At 42.4% G+C, this 18,252-nt stretch overlaps 1 protein-coding gene across 1 annotated transcript; it reads right to left on the reverse strand.

The window, feature by feature from the left end:
* Positions 1 to 1,572: 1,572 nt before the first annotated feature.
* On the reverse strand, positions 1,573 to 13,871 carry thbs1b (thrombospondin 1b). The gene is made up of 23 exons (XM_086188927.1): positions 13,669 to 13,871; positions 13,467 to 13,546; positions 12,725 to 13,284; positions 12,445 to 12,520; positions 12,128 to 12,205; positions 11,911 to 12,020; positions 11,179 to 11,304; positions 9,606 to 9,702; positions 8,525 to 8,698; positions 8,217 to 8,393; positions 7,967 to 8,140; positions 7,674 to 7,801; positions 7,405 to 7,557; positions 7,084 to 7,302; positions 6,852 to 6,959; positions 6,306 to 6,465; positions 5,824 to 5,942; positions 4,744 to 4,978; positions 4,422 to 4,649; positions 4,048 to 4,319; positions 3,861 to 3,958; positions 3,626 to 3,765; positions 1,573 to 3,537 (listed from the first exon to the last, which is right to left on the reverse strand). Exons 2-23 carry the CDS (start codon positions 13,528 to 13,530, stop codon positions 3,530 to 3,532), a joined length of 3,504 nt encoding a protein of 1,167 aa, XP_086045053.1. The 5' UTR covers positions 13,531 to 13,546; positions 13,669 to 13,871; the 3' UTR covers positions 1,573 to 3,529.
* Positions 13,872 to 18,252: the final 4,381 nt, after the last annotated feature.

The raw sequence follows: 18,252 nt of genomic DNA on the forward strand, positions 1-18,252 counted from the left end.
ATATTGTGTGTGTACCAATGACAAGTTAATTCGGTCAGCCTTTTAAGCCTGTGAGTGGACAGGGAAGTGGCTTGACTGTCATACTGGTATAATAATGAAATAATACATTAGAACATGCTTCTTCTTCACCCAGCAAAAGAAATTGTCAAACTTCCAAATGTTGAGCCAAGATGCTAATATGTCTATTCTTTTCCAAGCACTAAGAGTTTTTCAAACTGAAATGTTAAGTCAAGATGCTAAAGCTAGGCTAATTAACTTGGCCAATAAAGTCTTAGATGTAACAAGAAAACAGCATATACCAAAACGGTCATTTAATAGTAGCTATTGACAAAAGCCAGAAAAAGCAATGAATATATGGTATATATTATGGAAACACACCATAGGAACATTTCCTTTTTTTCTACTAATTACTTAAAATTTCACTTGACAATTAAGTGGAAAACAGTCAATGCGCTTGTACATCAGATGAAATCTCTTAAGCTAACTGTACTATGAAAACATGGCCCTGCCGTTATGTCAGGTCAGTGCATAGCAACTGCTCCATCGCCGTCTCTGTCCGTCTGTCTGTTGGAGGACTCATAATCTTTTAAAAATATGTTACCATTTCCATGTAAGAGATAGATACTGTGAAATGTAGGCATCACAAAAATGTTCCTGACCATTGTTACAGAATTTTAATTGAGATAAATGATATGAACTTCCATGAAATGTCAAAAGCAAGACGCTGCACGCAATCGAACTCCATCCCAGTAAACCAAGAGTACCATTACCAGTGCCTTTTTGCTTTTTGATGGGACATGAAAGGTAAAGCAAAACCTGCATTAGCAACAGCATATGAGAGCCATTGTTTCATGGCATCATTTTTATAAATAAGGTTCTAAAGGCCTATTCAGATGGAACCAGTATGACAGGGGACCTCATGTGCTTGAGAACGTTTGTTTCTTGAGACAAATGGACACAGGAGAAGATCCATCCATCCATCCATCCATTTTCTACCGCTTATCCTGTTAAGGGTCGTGGTGGATTTTAGGACATTGCAACTGCAGACGAAGCTGAAAAAAATGACCAATAAAAAAAAGTTGAGAAGGCCTGACAGCTCTGCAGATACATTCAATACAAGGCTTCTATTTTTCTTCTACCTTCCTTAAATGCTTTTTTTTTTTTTAATTTGGCCTCAGATAGATGATTTTAGTCTGTTTCCAATAGCCTGTAAGCCAATGTCAAGGATTTGTTGCTCTATGTGTTGTTTAACCTTTCGCTTAAAGGTCACTGAAGATTACACAGAGGTCAGGCAGATCAAGCTCAAGAGCAGACGTCTGTGTCACATTCCTCATGTGGCCTTCATCACATAGACCGTGTGCTTCACTGCAGACAGAAAGAACCGAAATTGCAACTCTATTTGTGCCTCAGGGGAAACTGGGTAATATCTGGTGCGTTTTCAGTGCATTGGGTTTGCATTGCACCTAATTCAGGTTGTGATTTTAAACCATTTTATACATCCAGATTACTTAAACAACTCTGGAGTTGATCAGTTATTTTCAATACAAAATACAGCAGAGACAAGAATGACAATTGTAACTATTTATTGACTTGAAGTATGTAACAAAATAATCGCTATGAATAAAAACAGCATTTTTTTTTTGCTTTGTACAACTAAGAAAATGTTTACAGACAAGCAAAACTAATTGTACAAAAATAATGGTAATATTGATACACAGTAACAAAAAAAAAGAATAAAATGATAAAAGAACAGAACATCCTCATGTCAGTGTGCAAACCATTTATACAGATGGACACGTGCCTTTTTTTGTAAGGCAACAAATCCTGATAAATTATTTAAATAGCATTTATCTACACACACACTCAAACATACACAGCAATCAATCTCGCACAAACTGCTAAGACAAAACAGAACAATAATTTATCTGCTACAAACAGCATTGGACATACAAGATAAGGCAACTATATATATATATATATATATATATATATATATATATATATATAATGTGTGTGTATGAGAAATCTCCCATTTGACTGTCATTCTCACTGGGGTAAAACATGGTGATCGGAAGCGTGGCTGTAGTTCATGAAATGTCATATTATTTACAACTCATGCTACAGTAGCACTAAGATCATTGCAGTGGAATATGAAAAAAGCACTCAGGTTGTGTTTTTTTTGTTTGATCAAATTCTAAAACAGCAATGAGGTAACATTTGTACGTCAAAGATTTCCTTTATGCCTTAGTTTCGTCTCTCTCTGAAAAAAAGGGCACACCAGTCACATTTACTTCTTACTATGCAGCCCTGTCTTAAGATTTCACTTTATACAACTATAGAAACTGACAAGGGCGTACATCCTGCTTCTGACACCTGACTGCACCTGATTTTGGTCAGTTTTCACTGTGATATTGGATGGATTTTCTACTTTTTCAAAGTATTCAGAATGTCCTTTGCTGCCTACACTGTAGGCAAGAGTCAATAAATTACATGTATTTACATAATGTCTAATTCAAACCTCAAAAAGATGAGGGTCATAAGTCTCTCCAATGACTGAGGATTGGATGTGAGATGGTGGACTATTTTGGAGGGAATACAGATTTTGAAATTGTGGTCATTTTCTGTTCAATGAAATTGTAACTGCTGAATGTTTTGACATCGGAAGGTCATCATTTTAATCTTTGAAAGTTGAATATGAGTGTTGTTCAGGTAACCAGACAACACCCAACAAAGACTATGATTTTTCCATGTTCAAAAGACACTATTCTCCTCTGTTTGTCCTTACATGGGTTAATAGTTAGATGAGTACTTTCCATCCAAGGTCAGTCTTCCACTAACATGCATGAAGACAAACATCCATAACATCATGTTCCCCTTAATTCTAATGCTCCCAACGATTTTCTTCACAAGTCCTCAACAAAAACAAAAAATCCTAAAAACTATTATTGCTGTCGTCATCCTTTGAGTCCTCAAAAAAATCGTATGATTCACGATCTACATCCTGGTAAAGCAAAGGGGATATTTTAATCAGTTTGTTTTTCTTTGGGATGTCCATCCAGAAGGCTAGGTAGAAAGGCACACAGGCTGAAGAGGTAAGGCTGAACGACAGAGAGAGATGTAAATGTTTGGAAGTGCATAGTTGTCTATGGGGAGCCGCTCCCGCACAGAGATGAATGAGGTCTTTCAGAGAGCAAAAAAGCAGGGAGAGCTGGGACAGAAAGGTGTTGGTGTCCTACCGGCAGAGCAAGAGGGAATGTTTTCCTTTTCCCCCCAGCTCGCCCTGTTCTCTTGGATGCTAAGGGTGGAGAAGGGGCTCTCTGATCCTCAACTGGCAGTCAGCCGGTTGGTGCTCTGCCCAACCGGCTTCAAGTTACCCTGAGGCTGACCACATGCCCTTCCCCCCATCCGAGTGTGCGTGCCGCAGAAGAAAGAGTTGCGGAGACAAATCGGTCCCTGGACTTTTACAACAGAATACATAAGTTCATACTACAAAAAAGGTGCTTTCCTCAGAGCTTACCGCGCCTTGCATTTATGCATCTGTAAAAAGAAAGACACATTATGTAAAGACTGCGAGCTATATTTTTGGCAGAATATCAGTCAATTGATTCCATCATCAAGTACTTACCTCTGCATTCATACTTGAGGTCTGAGAAATATACCATCTCCTGGGAGAAGACAAAAAGACCTAGCCTGCCGCCTGCGTATGTCTTGTCATAGATGCTACCAGAATCTGCCATGATCTTCTTGCCTTCATACATCACAACTCTGTCGGATACAGAAAGAAATTGAGTTGATGAGAACCAAAGCTTTGAAATCCATATAGATTGAACATCTTTATGGAACTCTTTATATTTTCTCACCTGATATGTCCTGTTCTTGGTCTGTGGATCAGATGCCATCTGTAGGCCGTGAAGTCTTTCCATCCAACATTCTTAGGGTCATGCCACAGAGTGCGTACCTAAAGCATCCAAAAATGAACAGCCTCTTAATACATCTCTAATCACATGTTCTAATCATCAGTTTGTTCTTGTCCACCAAATATCTTACCTGTCCTGGAGTATTTCCTGTGTGCCAGAGGGCATTTCTAAGGTGCTCTCCTGGACCTGTGGTGGAGTTGACCACTTTGATCGACAGACCAGAGTAGCCTTGGGCCTTGGTTGGTTTATTTGACCAATAGGTCTGTGTGATCTGCTTCCACATCACCACATAGAACCTGGAACTGGACTGGTAACCAAAGACAAACCCGGCGTAATCATCGTCCCTCTCTGTGTTGATGAAGAAAGTCCCACTGAAGTCCACTGCATTGAACTCATGGTAACCTAAAGAAGAAAACAAGTCAAGTTAGAGAATAACAGAAACACAGCTAATGAGTAATTAATTATCGAAAAGTTTTAAACAATTAAACAAGCTCCTTCACTTACCAACAGCAATGCCAGGGTCACAGTTGACAGTCTGAACAAGTTCTTTGCCCTGATGGCGTACCACCCAGTTAGGATCAATCTGGGAAGTGCCTTTGGGGTCCAAGGGAACCATCTGGAACTTGCGGAAATCTGTTTCACTAATATCAAAATTCTCTGGACACACGTCATAGATGTCAGGCACATTGTCTTGGTCAAAGTCATCCTTGCAAGCATCTCCACGTCCATCACCTGAAAAAATAGAAGGTATATATTCATTAATTATGCTACCTGCTGTATCTGAGTTTTGCTACATTAGAGCCCTTATATAATCCTTTGTGCTCACCATCACTGTCCAACTGGTCAGGGTTGAAGGCCAGTCTGCAGTTGTCCTTGTCATCAGGGATGCCATCGTTGTCATCATCGTGGTCGCATGCGTCTCCCTTGCCATCCTTGTCATGGTCAGCCTGATTAGCATTGGGGATGTAAGGGCAGTTGTCCAGGTTATTCTGGTGTCCATCCTCATCGATGTCCTGGTTGCTGTCGCACTTATCTCCCACACGGTCGTCATCTGAATCCACCTGAAATAGCAATAAGGAAGGTATGAAGAACTAACACGCCAACCTAGGCGATTGCATTCCAAAGGCTCCAATCACTCTTTGCCTGAGTAAAGCTGCCAAGCTCGATTTGTTGGCAGTTTTCACCTGCTGACAATCAAAAATCTTTCCTCAAGACTCTGTTGAGCAAGTTAGCCATTCTCGGCATGTCTAAGTTCATGTAAGGACACTGGATGAATGGAAGGAGTCTGGGAGGAGGAGGGTGGATGCAATATGAATGCAACTACAGAATCAAAAATTCTTCAATAATCTCAACAGGACAACAAGAGTTTTTGTACTCTCTGGAACAGAAACAACATTGCTGCTAGCATGTCCAGACTTGCCCCTTTTTCTTCATTCTTTAAAGATCACAATGCTGCTGATTTAGCGGCCGGCAAATCTTCTCCTGAGAACCGTTGTTCAACACATTCCTATTTCTCAGTGTAGCATGGCACAGGTGCAAAGAGCAAGCCTGTGGAGTGTCGACAGGGCATGCACACAGCCCAGCACCAGCCCATTCCACAGTAATATCCAGCCTAGGGCCTCTTCCCTCACATTAGCCAGCTAACGTCAATGGGCCATTGAAAAGACCCCTAGCCCCCCACCACGCCTTATTGAACTGATGTGCCCTTGAGCTGCACACGGGATTTACTCCAACTTTACATGGCGTGATAAAGCTTTGACAGCTACCCAGGGCTAATGACTGCACTCAATTGAAAGAAAGATATATGCTGAGCTATGGAGAAAAGTGGGGAAATGAATGGGTATTATTGTTGGTGGGTGAGGTGGAAGGAAATGGGAAAGGGTGGTGTCCACGTGCATCCACACACCTGATCAGGATTATGTTCGAGAGGGCAGTTGTCACACATGTCTCCCACTCCATCCAGATCTGTGTCTCTCTGGTCGACATTATACACGTAGGGACAGTTGTCCTTTTCATTTAGTATGCCTAGGAAATATGAAAAAACAGGACATGGATTCAAAACTTACAAAAACAGTTGCAGCTCATTTTCACACCAGAGTGTTTTTGGATTCGTGAGCGTACGGTTGGATAAATAAGAAGTTGATTATCAAGCGATTCATTTGCATTTGTTAACGCACACTTGGGGGAAGTTTCATTTATAAACTTCAATCTAAGTCAACGTGGCAGTTTTTTTGCATTCTGGAGTCACAATAAAATGATGAAGTAGGCAAAAAAAAAACCAACAGAAAAAAAAACCTCTGTGTGAGCTAAAGACCCCTTTATGTGTGTTCTTGAAAGACAAAGAACAGTTTTTGAGAGAAGTAGAGCTTGTAAGTTTCCAGTATTTACCATCTCCATCAATGTCCACAGCACAGGCATCTCCCTCTCCATTGTTGTCTGTATCTGTCTGGTCTGGGTTACTGTTGTAGGGACAGTTGTCACAGCGATCACCTACATCATCACGGTCGTAGTCGTACTGCCGGGGATTGTAGATGAATGGACAGTTGTCCTGTTGACAAAAAAGGGAGAAATAAAGAGCATAAAAATGTGTTTGGATCCAGTCCTTCTCATTTCCTATCAGACTTAGAGCTACTGTATTTACTGTACAAAGTCAGAGCAATGCAGGATGAAAAGGTGCTTTATTTTTAGGCCATATCCTTCTTCTAATGGTGGTATTAGTGGCACACAGTGCAGCTCCTTCAAACTGATGCCTCAGTGTTCGAATTTGAGGTTTTGGCTCAGGCCAAGTAGACACATTTGCATTCCTTCTGACCTCGTCTACATAACTTTGGATGAATGATGAATGTAAAAGTCACAATCATCAGTGTGTTGGCATCCAGGAGTGAGCCAACACACACACCCTTGTTATGGCCACAAGTGGATATTTTCACTTACTCTATCATCAGGGATGCCATCGTTGTCATCATCGCTGTCACAAGCATCTCCAATGCCATCCTTATCATAATCTTCCTGCCCAGAGTTCGGGAGGTTGGGGCAGTTGTCCTGAAGAAGAGATGGCACAGTCCAACACTCAGTATCCTATATACAGTAATCATGTAGCTAATTCAATTTTTGCTTCCCTTAAAGCCCATTTGTAACAACTCTGAGCTGCTCCGTTGATACCTACCTTTTTGCAATGATACGTGGCATTCTCCACACAAACCAAGTCAGCGTTAGGCCATCCATCTAGATCTGTGTCCTCTCCACAGATGTGGCCATTGCCAGCATAGCCAGGTTTGCACTCACAGCGGAACATAGGATCCGCAAAATGTCCAAGGTAATTACAGCGGGCATTTTTATTGCAGTTGTGGCTTCCGTCAAGGCATGGATTACGAGGTGTGCACACCTGGATGGAGAAGGAGCGATGAGGTATTTGAATGATACATGATCAGATTGGTTCTGCAGGGTCCTGATTGGCCTCGTTATACAAATGCAAGACTGCACTTACCTGTTTATTAGCTGTAGCCTGTTCCACACCTCTGCCAAATGGTTGGGGTCCAGAGTAACGAGGAGGACAGGGCAGGCAGTTGTAGCCAGGATCAGTGTTCTCGCAGCGGTGCACACCATTGAACTCAAAGCAGGTATTTGGGACATCTTTACACTGGTTTTGGTTTAAGAGAAACAATTGCGATCATCACACTGGAGAAGTTACCAAATTTGCATCAGGTTAATTGATAGTTGGCATACTCTCAGAAGAAATATCAGTGGCGTTATTACCTCATCAATATCTTTACATTTGATACCATTGCCAGTGTAGCCAACTGGGCACTTTCCACACTTCCACGAACCATCAGGGAAACTTGTGCACTTGGCTCCAGCAAAACAGGGGTTGGATAGGCATCCATCTTAGAAGAGAAATTTTGACTTGTTATAAAGACAGCATCTCTATCCAAAGGAATTATAGACAGTATGTTGTATATCAAAGTACTGCAGGAAAAACAAATATAAATTCAAATACAAATACAAATGCATTGATTATAAAGGCAATGCAAGTATTCAGAGTGCCTTACCAATGGGGCATGCTTTCTTGTTACACAACTGGTTCTCTTTGGCATCACCAACACACTCTTTGCCACCGTGTTTTGGTGCAGGGTCATTGCATAGGCGTTTACGAGTCTGCTCACCACTCCCGCAGGTTTTCGTGCAGGTATCCCATGGTGACCAAGGTCCCCAGTTGCCATTTACTGAGGACACATGTTAATCTCTATCATTGCTGTATATAGCAGCCAGGAAGTGAATATTGAATGGGGGGCTGCTTACTAGGGCAGGGAGATGCTTGACACTTCTCTGTTTGCCTTCCCTCTCCCTGGCAGTCCTTGCCTCCAAGCTGGGGGGTGGGGGAGTTGCAGAGGCGGATACGGGTGATGACACCAGCACCACAGGTGACAGAGCATGATGACCAGGGTGACCAATGACTCCAGCTGCCATCTTGCTTGACTGAATGCCATAAATGAAGGCCATAAATGAAGGTCAGAGGTCAATTGTCAGGAAGCATGATTGCAAGCAAAGTCTGTTTAACATGAACTACTTGTTTGTTCTTGGCTGATGGTTATGTTGTGTTAACTTACAGCGCTTGTCACACTCCTGGAGGTAGCAGTCGCGGGTCTGCACAGAGGTGCCCTCACAGTTGTTATTGATACGGTCGCAAGAGCGCCCGCGTTGCTGGATGCCCCGCCCACATGACACGGAACAATGGGTCCATTCAGACCACAGCGACCAGCCGTCCTCTGCATAGTCTCTCACTGAGCAGGAGGGAGAAGGCGAGAATATAAGAAAGAGAGAGAGGGGAAGAGGGAGACAATAAAAGAGCTATTCCAGCGAGGCAGCACCCCCCACAAACACCTCCCCTCCCTAAATGAAGCGGGGGAAGCTTTTAAAGCAGAGGGCTAATAGAATGGAATTAGCTGGGATTTCAGCAGTGAGAAGGTCTTCTGTTGAGAGGCAGGGCAGAGGATGAAATATTGAGAGAAGCCAGGGATACAGAAAGGTTCACTGTCCTGTAGATGCGAAGGGATGACCTGTCGACTTGTGTTTTCCAAAAGAGGAAACTGATTTTGCAAACATGGCCCTGGGTGTGTAATGACTGAAACAAGTGGCTGAAGTTGGAATGAATGTGGCTCCCTCTGTTTATTTAGCTTTTAAAGAAGTGTTGCCGCCAAGCCGGCATAGGTATGAAGAACGTGTCACTTCTCTTCATGTAGAAGATGGCTTTACTACACAGTCACGCAATTTTCCATCCCACTTTAACCAATTTGGCAAATTACACCCATCTCTGCTTAAGGATTCAAAGATGTTTTAGAGCACAAAGCGCCAATGTTCCAAACACATAAGTACTCTTTCATTTACTCGGATGTTAGTGCAGTTAAATCATCTCTAAAATTAACATGTTTTCTCTTGAATAGAACCCTTTACATGTAGGGGAAATATTTGTGGCTTTTTGTTTTATATGGCAAATAACATAGAAGCTCTCAGTGAATGGGGCAGTGTTTAAAAGATCCATCTGTCAGTTGAAAAATATACATTCTACCTCAAATAGCATTTATGTAGTAGGCCTAGTTTATAGTGCAGGTTTGCATAATAGTCGTTGCTTTCCTATGGCTGTGCAGGATCCAAGAATATGTGTTGGATTTAGAGAACAGAAATGCTTACGTGTTCCACAGCGAGGGCAGCACTCTCCGTCCGATATAGTGGCATTAGTGCAAGGGATCAGGGGACAGGAAATCTTGCGACACACAGTCGCGGAGTTCTGCGCAAACAGAGAAATAACAATAAGCTAAAACCTAAGCTAAGGATACGATTTGGCTCTGTAATTCTTCATTAAAACTCCTCTTAACAAAGTGCTGCAGTACAGTTACATAAATTTGTTTTAACTAGTGTGTGTTGCAGGATGATTTTGATCCAAATCTGTGCAACAAGCTCATTAAATTGTCTCTTCCACATTTGCACAGATGCTGGACAGACTAAAAAGCAGAATTCTGGCTTAGAAAGGAGACCCCTGCAGACAACCATCAGCTCCCCCTGGGTCAGGGGAGGGTGGGAATGAGGCCAATCTCATAATAATGGAGGTTGGTTTTAGATTTGGGAGTCAGACTGAACACTTGGCCCTAAACAAGTAAAGACAGCATGCCAGTACAACCTGTATGAGCACACTGTGAATGATGAGGGGATAGCAATTGCCTCTAACTAGGCATGCTAAAATTCTGCCAGCTGGGTCTGTGGAAGATTTTTTTTTTTTAGAAAATACAATTTTTTTCTTCAAAAGGAAGGTACTTTAGATACCCCTCTCTCCTCTGTGCTGCATTAGGAACCCGAGACCCACAGAGAGTAGCTGGCTCCTAGATAGCTTAATGCAGTGAATGGTGGCAGGTTAGCATACTTCGATTACAAGACCACAGATTTCACCTGTGTGTTCAGGTTCAAATTGTTAAAGTTCAGGAACTCCAGAGCCCTTCAGAGCTACATCACCAGGAGCAGCAGCTGCTCTTCTAGTCATCAACAATTGTTTTGTTGACCAATTTTTTTTAGGTGCATCACTGATCAAATGATTGAAAAATTTTAAATTGTTGCATTTAAATTGTAACCTTTTGGGGATAAGTGTATTTGATGATGTTTGATAGAGGTATGCTAACCTGCCCATCCATAACCATTCACTGCGCTAAGCTAACAGTCAGCCGGTCTCTATGGATCTCAGACCCCGTATGCACACAGGTGAGAGAAGGGTTTCTAGCTCCTTGTCTGGCTCTCAGGAGGATGGACAATAAGTGTATTTACCAAAATGTTAAGAGCCTTCCTTTAATTCGCAGAGAAGAAGGGGGCAACTACCTCATCAGACAAAGGAAATAAGTAAATAACAACCCCTGCAAAGTATTTTACACCTGACCCATCACTTATTGCCACCTACCAGAGCCAAGGTCTTCTTAATTACAACAATGCATCACTCAAAGTCTGGTCAACTCCCTCAGGGCCGACTTGAGATGACAGCCCTCTCATAAGAACATAACTGCTATTGGCCCTCTACCAGGTCTGCACCCTACTAATTACTCACCACATCACTTGAGTAGTTGTAAGTGTGTGTGTGTGTGTGTGTGTGTGTGTGTGTGTGTGTGTGTGTGTGTGTGCGTGCGTGTGTGTGTGTGTGGGGGGGTGAACAAACAAGCCATGTAGGCAAGTTAAATGGGATCAAGTGTTTAAGACACACACAAGCGCCCTTTGAAGAGCTCACCTGACAAGTGCACTCAGTGCAGTCGTCGACGGTCCACTCTTCTCGGTTCTTGTGCACGATGCCGTTGTGAATACAGACGCCGCTGTGGATACCGATGCGGCTCTTGATCAGCTTGTTCTCATCCGTCTGGCAGAAGAAACGGACCGAAGAAAAATGTTTGAAATTTTGTACGAAAATGGCGTTTATGCTGGTAGAATAAAGTCCATTGTTTATCCAAACGAGCACAAATTGAAGGCGTAATTGCTAATGGGGCGATTACTGGGTCTCTGTAAATGTGAAGTGTGGTACAGATCAGCTCTATGAAAAGAGTTATGAGATAAACTTCTGTTATGATTTGAGCAACAGAAAAAAGAGGAACCATTTGATTTGATCCAACAAAAGTTTCATTTTACAACTACATCCATGCAGGTTTCTCTTTTGTAGAAATCCATCTCTGGATTTATCAATTATAACAGCATATGGTTCATATTACCTTCCTCGAAAAAAAATCTTGTCAATTATCAAAAGGAAGTGAGAATACACATGTCAAATGTTGGACAGCTGAGTTCGAGTAGTCATGGTGAGAGCAGGGACCACACACACACACACACACACACACACACACACACACACACACACACACACACACACACACACACAAACAAACACATGCATGTAAAATAAACACAAACACACACTCCCAGACAGACAGACAAGCAGGCAGACAGATAGTCTGGCGGATTTCCTCCTTACCAGCTGACGGAGTTCATTGGAAAGCTCCTTGACCACAACACCGAGACCCTTCAGCTCCTTAAACATGCTGACCAGGTCGTCACAGGAGAAACCACATACCATCTGCAGGTCTTAAGAGCACAAACAACAACTTCATGATTCATGTTCCATCCTCATTCTATTCTATCGGTGTTTTAGTCCAGACTGAGTGAGGCAGTATGAGAACAGTGGTGTTTACCTTTAGTCTTATGCCCGGTGTACTCTGTTCTGATGGCTGAGGAACCGTTGAGGTTCTCCATGATCATGGTGTCTGACGCTGTAGATGGAACAGCAGCGTAAGTGAAATCTGCAGAGTCATCTATAACAGGATGACCAGTTCTGATGAAAATATGCAAACTGGCACCTCACTTTAACAAATACCTTCCTGAGGAGTGTTCCATGAAAGCAAATTACGTATAATTTGTGCAATTATTTGATAAGAACTAGATGGCCTTTAGCAGCATACAGCAGATGGGTGATGAGTAAACACAAGAGTTCGTAGTCATGATTACTCACAGCTTTGGCATCCTTTGTTGCGGAGGATAGCTTCCAGTGTTGTTCCAAACACGAACCTCACGTTTTGCAGGGACCCCTGTAAGTACCGATGCTGGGTTTAAGCCAAACTTGGTGCAACAGCAAAAACACTTTTCATCACAAATTATTGCATATAAGTAGTTCAATCAAAATGTACGCATTAGCGATAGTGATGAGTTGATGAGAACATTAAAACGACTGATGAAAATCACACATGAACATTTGCAAGATTTGGTACTCTGTAGCGGACCGTGTTGCTCACCGTAAACCTGTCCTTCACGGCTCCCTTCCCCACTCTGAGCTGCGCGCTGGCGGGGGTCTCCTGCGTCAGGATGCTCTGGATAGACGCATCCAGCTCTGCGTTGTTCACCTCCTCGCATCCCGCGTACAGCTGCGCCCGGTCCTCCTGCACGAACAGCGTGATGTTCTTCCAGTGCGACGTAGCAAGATTCACATCCTCGATGGAAACCACCTGCTGCTTGTTCTCGGTGGAGTAAACTATGTCCAAAGTGTTCGCCTTTCCATTGGACACGATCTCAAACACGGGTCCGGAGCCGTCCCTCTTCTCCACGGTCAGGAGGCTGCCCCGGGTCCGTTTGTTCTGCTTGAAGTTGAGCAGGAGGAGGAATCCCCTCTCGGCATGGATGGAATCGATGAGGTCCCTGAAGGAGCTCTCGGGGACCGGGGGGATCAGGTCTGGGTTGATGATCCTATAGGCGGGGCTGTACGGGTCGTCTCCTTTCACCAGGGTGACCCCGTGGTTCTTCTTGGGGACTTGCACGAGCTCAAACAAGTCATAGACGCTATTGTCATCCCGGCTCTCTGCGGGTGGAGAATAAGAGGCAGTCAGTCTTTGTCTGGTTGCACTGGATGTCTCATATTTCCATTTTTTTTAATATGAAAAAAATGACATTTTTAAAATAAGCGACTTATCAGTTCCTGAGTTGAAGTTTCTGTTTAAAAAAAAAAAGTTTCACAAGTTCAAATTCTTATTTCGGACTCACCTGCAATTCTCACACTCTCACAGGTCCAAAGCATCAACAGCAGAAATATCCCTGTCAGCTTCATGGTGAAATCTGCCTGCCTGCGACAAATAAACATAACAAACTCACATTTTATGTATTGTCAATCAGACAAAGTTTCAACAGGTTGGAAACCCAAAAATTCCATCATGCAGCTGCTGAAACAGCCTGGTATTTCACTCACCTGCTTCACAATAATAATAAAAAAAGCAGATTCTAAGTAATAAAAAAAATCCAGCAATAATCCCCAGGAATTTATATATAATTTGATTTTAAAAAGAAAAAAAGTTCCACCGTGAAAAATCAGGCTATTAAATATTGTATTTTTTTTTCTTTTCTGGATTGAAAATGTGTCCCGTCGCTAAAAGATTCCCTTGTAAACCGAGGGGGGACAAAGTGCTATTTAAATAGTTTGATGCCATTCCCAAGAAGTGCCCTCGTCCAATCACGGTGAGGAGAGCAAAAGGGACGAGCTTATCATCTTAGAGAGAGAGAGAGAGAGAGAGAGAGAGAGAGAGAGAGAGAGAGAGAGAGAGAGAGAGAGAGAGAGAGTGTAACCTCAGTATGCTGCCTTCAGACTTTTAATGGGCCTCTGTTTCCTCTCACTGGATCCCTCCATCAGTCCTCTGAGGCATTTAAGACATTCCCATAATACAATATGGAAATAACTGTAATATTCCTATGACATTACAACATTTTCTCAAGTGGAAACTCACAAAAAGATGCACATTGACATCGGGTGCTTGAATACTTCAAGTAATCCACAGTTTGTACTTTGTCATGATACTGCATAAATAGATGGAATAACACTCAAAGATTGCACCTGAGACTGTACGTTTGTGAGTGAAACAAAACTTTTACTTTTTTATTTGCAAGGGTTTATTTAAATTCAACTGCTTTTGATCCCAAACACTTTTTAATAGAAAAAAACAAACAAACGAACAAAAAAACAAACAAAAAGCAAAACGTTTCCTGAGCCAAATCTCTTATCTGAGATTATCCTCGAATGGCTGCAGTTCCGCCTCTGACCGCTAGGAGCCGACGTGAGCTCACTGGTCAGTCGCCTCAGGCAGTCGAAGGCGCCTCTGCACACCTTACATGAGGCTTGCTGAACTTTTATGCAGAAAAGGAAAAAAATCAAACGTGGTATTTACATACAGGGGAAAACAGCCGGAGGACATTCACTAAGGAGTCTAAAGAGGAAGAAGGAAAGAAGAATGAAAAGATACGAATGGAACCTAATTTGAAAAAAAATAAAATAAAAATCCATCCCATTCATCCTGAGTAGTTGAAAATAGAGGTCAGGCACTTTTGAATAATCATTAATCAGCTCAAGGATCTTTCTCTAGAATTTAATGAGTCATCTTCAAATGCCAAATGCCAAGTATTTCTTGTGGAGAAGAATATGAGCTGGAACATGTGCCTCTTATTTACAAGACGGTGACATGAATATTATTTTGTCACTGAATCACAGCTGCATTGGTTAAAGTCCATCCCATACACTTCCACTTAACCTCTGGAATATCTTCAGCCTGACAATGGAAGTGAAAACTGAATTTGAGATCCGTTTGAATCCTTTGTGTCTTTACTGCCCTGTGCTCTGCTGTTAATTCACGTAATGAAACCTGGACTTGATGTATTGATCAGTCATTTCGGCGACGTGTGCAGCTTGTTGTCATAGGAGACAGAGATTCATCTCTCCATTGTCCTTGCCAGTATCATAATATTTACCCCTTTATTCTTTATTCAACAGAGAAATGAGAGGGGAGACTTATTTTAAACAGGCAGTGTTTTGACTACCTGTTGATGGTACACAGATCCTCTTTTGACAGATTGAAAGATACCATTTGCTGACAAAGAAATGCACGTTCTTTTGGCTTTGCCAAGCTGTGTAATTTATCTAGTTGATGCAGAAGACACATGCCTTTGTGTGTAGTGTGACAGCTTTCCGAGCTACGGATGAATTTATCACGCTGCTGTATGAGGTCCCTGTGATGGAGCTGAAAGCTGGTCTAAGCAGGCAGGGGATTGAACCTGTACCCTGAGGGGTCCTGAGGTCAGAGCTGAGCTGACTCCTCTGGTGCCTACAAGTCTCTGTCTCTGATCAGGACACCTGATGGAGACTCTAGGTGGCCTGTTTCAGCCTGTGAGGAAAACACCGTCAGTGCCAGGACAGTTGACTTATATTAAAAGCAATGTGAGTCTGCTAGATGTTAAAAGAAAACTTGAACTTCCTTGGAAATACATGAATTGCCCCTCTTTCCATAACCAGAAAAGAAGATAAATACCCTCCTAACCTTTTTGGGAGCAGATGCTCACAGAGACTGGCTGCCTGTTAGCTTAGCACAAGGAATAGTTAAGAGTGGGAAGTGTTAGCATACCTCTGTCAAAAGACATCAAATAAACTTTTTTGTCCTGCATTAATGTAAATGGGGTTTTGCAAAGCATTCATCAAAATAGCCATGAACATACGAGACTCTCTAATCTTAGGATCAAATACAGAGATGGAACTTCTTTTCTGACTGCGTAGTGATTTGACGAAATGCCTCGAAAGCCCTATTTTAACTACAGCCACAAAAAACCAACAACAATACAACCATTAATTCATGACTAAAAGAGTGACCCCTAATGCAAACCCTGAATCACATTTGTTAGAACCAGAATACACAGGAGCAACAGCAGGTCTTGAAGCTCGGCAGGCGGGATGAAGTTATGTTAACCTGCCCGTTCAGAATCATTCATTGCGCTAAGCTAACTAGAAATCAGTTTGTTCCCATAGCCTCCCAATGCATGCACAGAGTAAAGGAGGGTATTTATCTTCTTGTCTGGCACCTGAGATGATGGCCAATAATTGTATTTCCCAAGAAGTTGGTGTGTTCCTTTAGACAAGTGGCAGACTGCCTCATAGTTGAATGATGCACAAGCTGGAAGATTTTGTTTTTCATTGTTATTTTCTAAGCTACAGCTCCTTAAGAAGGAATCGTATGCAGAAAAAAGCGTGCGGCTGTTTTGGGCTGGATGGAAGGAGGGAAAATGTGTGTGGATGCACACATGAGGCCGCATTCGTTCACCACAGACTGCTGTGTACAGTAAACAGGCATGCATGCACATGAACGCCAGTCATCCTCCTCTTTTCCCTCTCTTTTCCTGTTTTTCCCTACATGTGTGAAAAGAGAGGAAAGAGAAAGGGGGGGGGGGCGAGGAAGAAAGGGAATGAAGGAAAGAGGACCCAGGAATGCAGGGGAAAACAAGGAAAAGAGCAGACGAGAAGAAAACAAAGAAGTGAGAGAGGAGGAAGGAGAGGCTGACCAAGAAAAGACAAAAAGGAATGAAGGAAGAAGAAGCTGAAAACACTCAAGTGCTTCAATAAGAATAAATGTCATTTCACTGCCCGGTAACGGATGTTGCTCAAGACACAAGAAATCACTGAATCACACTTCTGACTAAAGTTCAAGCCCCTGCTCTGGTACAGAGGCTCTCGGATGAACATCACGCACATCCTTTTCTCGTAATGTGACGTGAACAAGCCGATGATTCAAAGCTCGCACGTGACAAGGTGATGAAAAGTTTACGTGTAATTGTTAGTTAAGAGATAAACGCTCAAGTGACCTGTCAAACCCAAAAGATTTCCAGTCAAGCAGTGGCCTTCCTGCGCAGTTCAAAGTTGTGTCGGTACTTGCTTCTGTGTGGACAAATGACTGACTACTGATGGATGACACATTCATCCTCGGTTCATTAAATACACCGATGCAATGTGGGCATTCCTAACACAATCTCATTCAGAATGACACAAACCAAGAACATCAATACAATTCAACATTTTACTGATTATAAAGTCTTAATCATTTCCCCACAGGCTCGCGTTTACAACTTAATGTCACACACGTCCAGTCTGCGAGTGCCATTGGTTCCCTTGACTCAAAATGCAAATCAATTGCAAAAAGTAAATGCAATTGTTACACGCTACGAAGCTAACATCACACCACAGACACGTGATATTAACGGCATGATGATATTTGATGTCAGCGACAAGCTCTTCGGTTTTGTTTAGCCACTTGTTAGCAACCCAGATTTTAAAAACACATAAATAGCTTTTGAAATTCCCAAGTGTGCCATTCACTCATGTGTTTTATGATATACCGTAGAGCAAAATGTTAAAATACCCTAAGATACTGTAGCGTTAACTACAGATCATAATTAAGCCATTTAACTAAAAAATGCTTAAAAAAAACATGGACTCTGAGATGAAGTAGCGGGATATTCAACAATGCTAATGTACTTACAGGTTTTAGGACTCATTTCTGTGTCCTGCCTTTCCTGTCTGTGGCCCCTCAAAGACAGCTGATTCAGTCCCCAGCAACCGCACTAGAACACCATGAAAAATTCTATGATTGGCTGTGTACAGGAAATTATATTAAATGAGCCCCCATGTTCACAAGCTTGGAGCTAAACTGGTAGTGGCAGGTCAGGTTGGAGGCGGGGGGGGGGGGGGGGGGTGGCGACTTACGCCCCTGCAGACCGGGAGTTCTGGGCAAAAATAGGGAGGAAGTATCAAGTAAAATTGCCTCGTCTTCTGTTAAGCATTATTGGGAGTATTCTGGATCATGTTTGAACACTGTTTTTTTCTGACAAAGAAAATATCTACGTGCGGGTTTCATTTTGAAAATTGTCTCATGAAGCCTAAATAAATGTTGATTCATGTTGGTTATTGTGTTAGAGTTGTTCCCTCGTGTGAGACTTTGGCCGAGGGCTTTCACCGGTGTCGTTT

This window comes from Aulostomus chinensis, chromosome 20 (genome assembly GCF_037954235.1).
Source record: "Aulostomus chinensis isolate RoL2024-O1b breed Wild chromosome 20, RoL_Achi_v1.0, whole genome shotgun sequence".
In the NCBI taxonomy this organism is placed as follows: Eukaryota; Metazoa; Chordata; class Actinopteri; order Syngnathiformes; family Aulostomidae; genus Aulostomus; species Aulostomus chinensis.

Coding starts and splice junctions, on each gene's coding strand:
- thbs1b (XM_086188927.1), bottom strand. CDS start 13,530: ATGAAGCTGACAGGGATATTTCTGCTGTTGATGCTTTGGACCTGTGAG. Junction 6,960..7,083: donor CCACGTATCATTGCAAAAAG/GTAGGTATCAAC, acceptor TCTCTTCTTCAG/GACAACTGCCCCAACCTCCC. Junction 3,959..4,047: donor CAGGAAATACTCCAGGACAG/GTAAGATATTTG, acceptor TGGATGCTTTAG/GTACGCACTCTGTGGCATGA.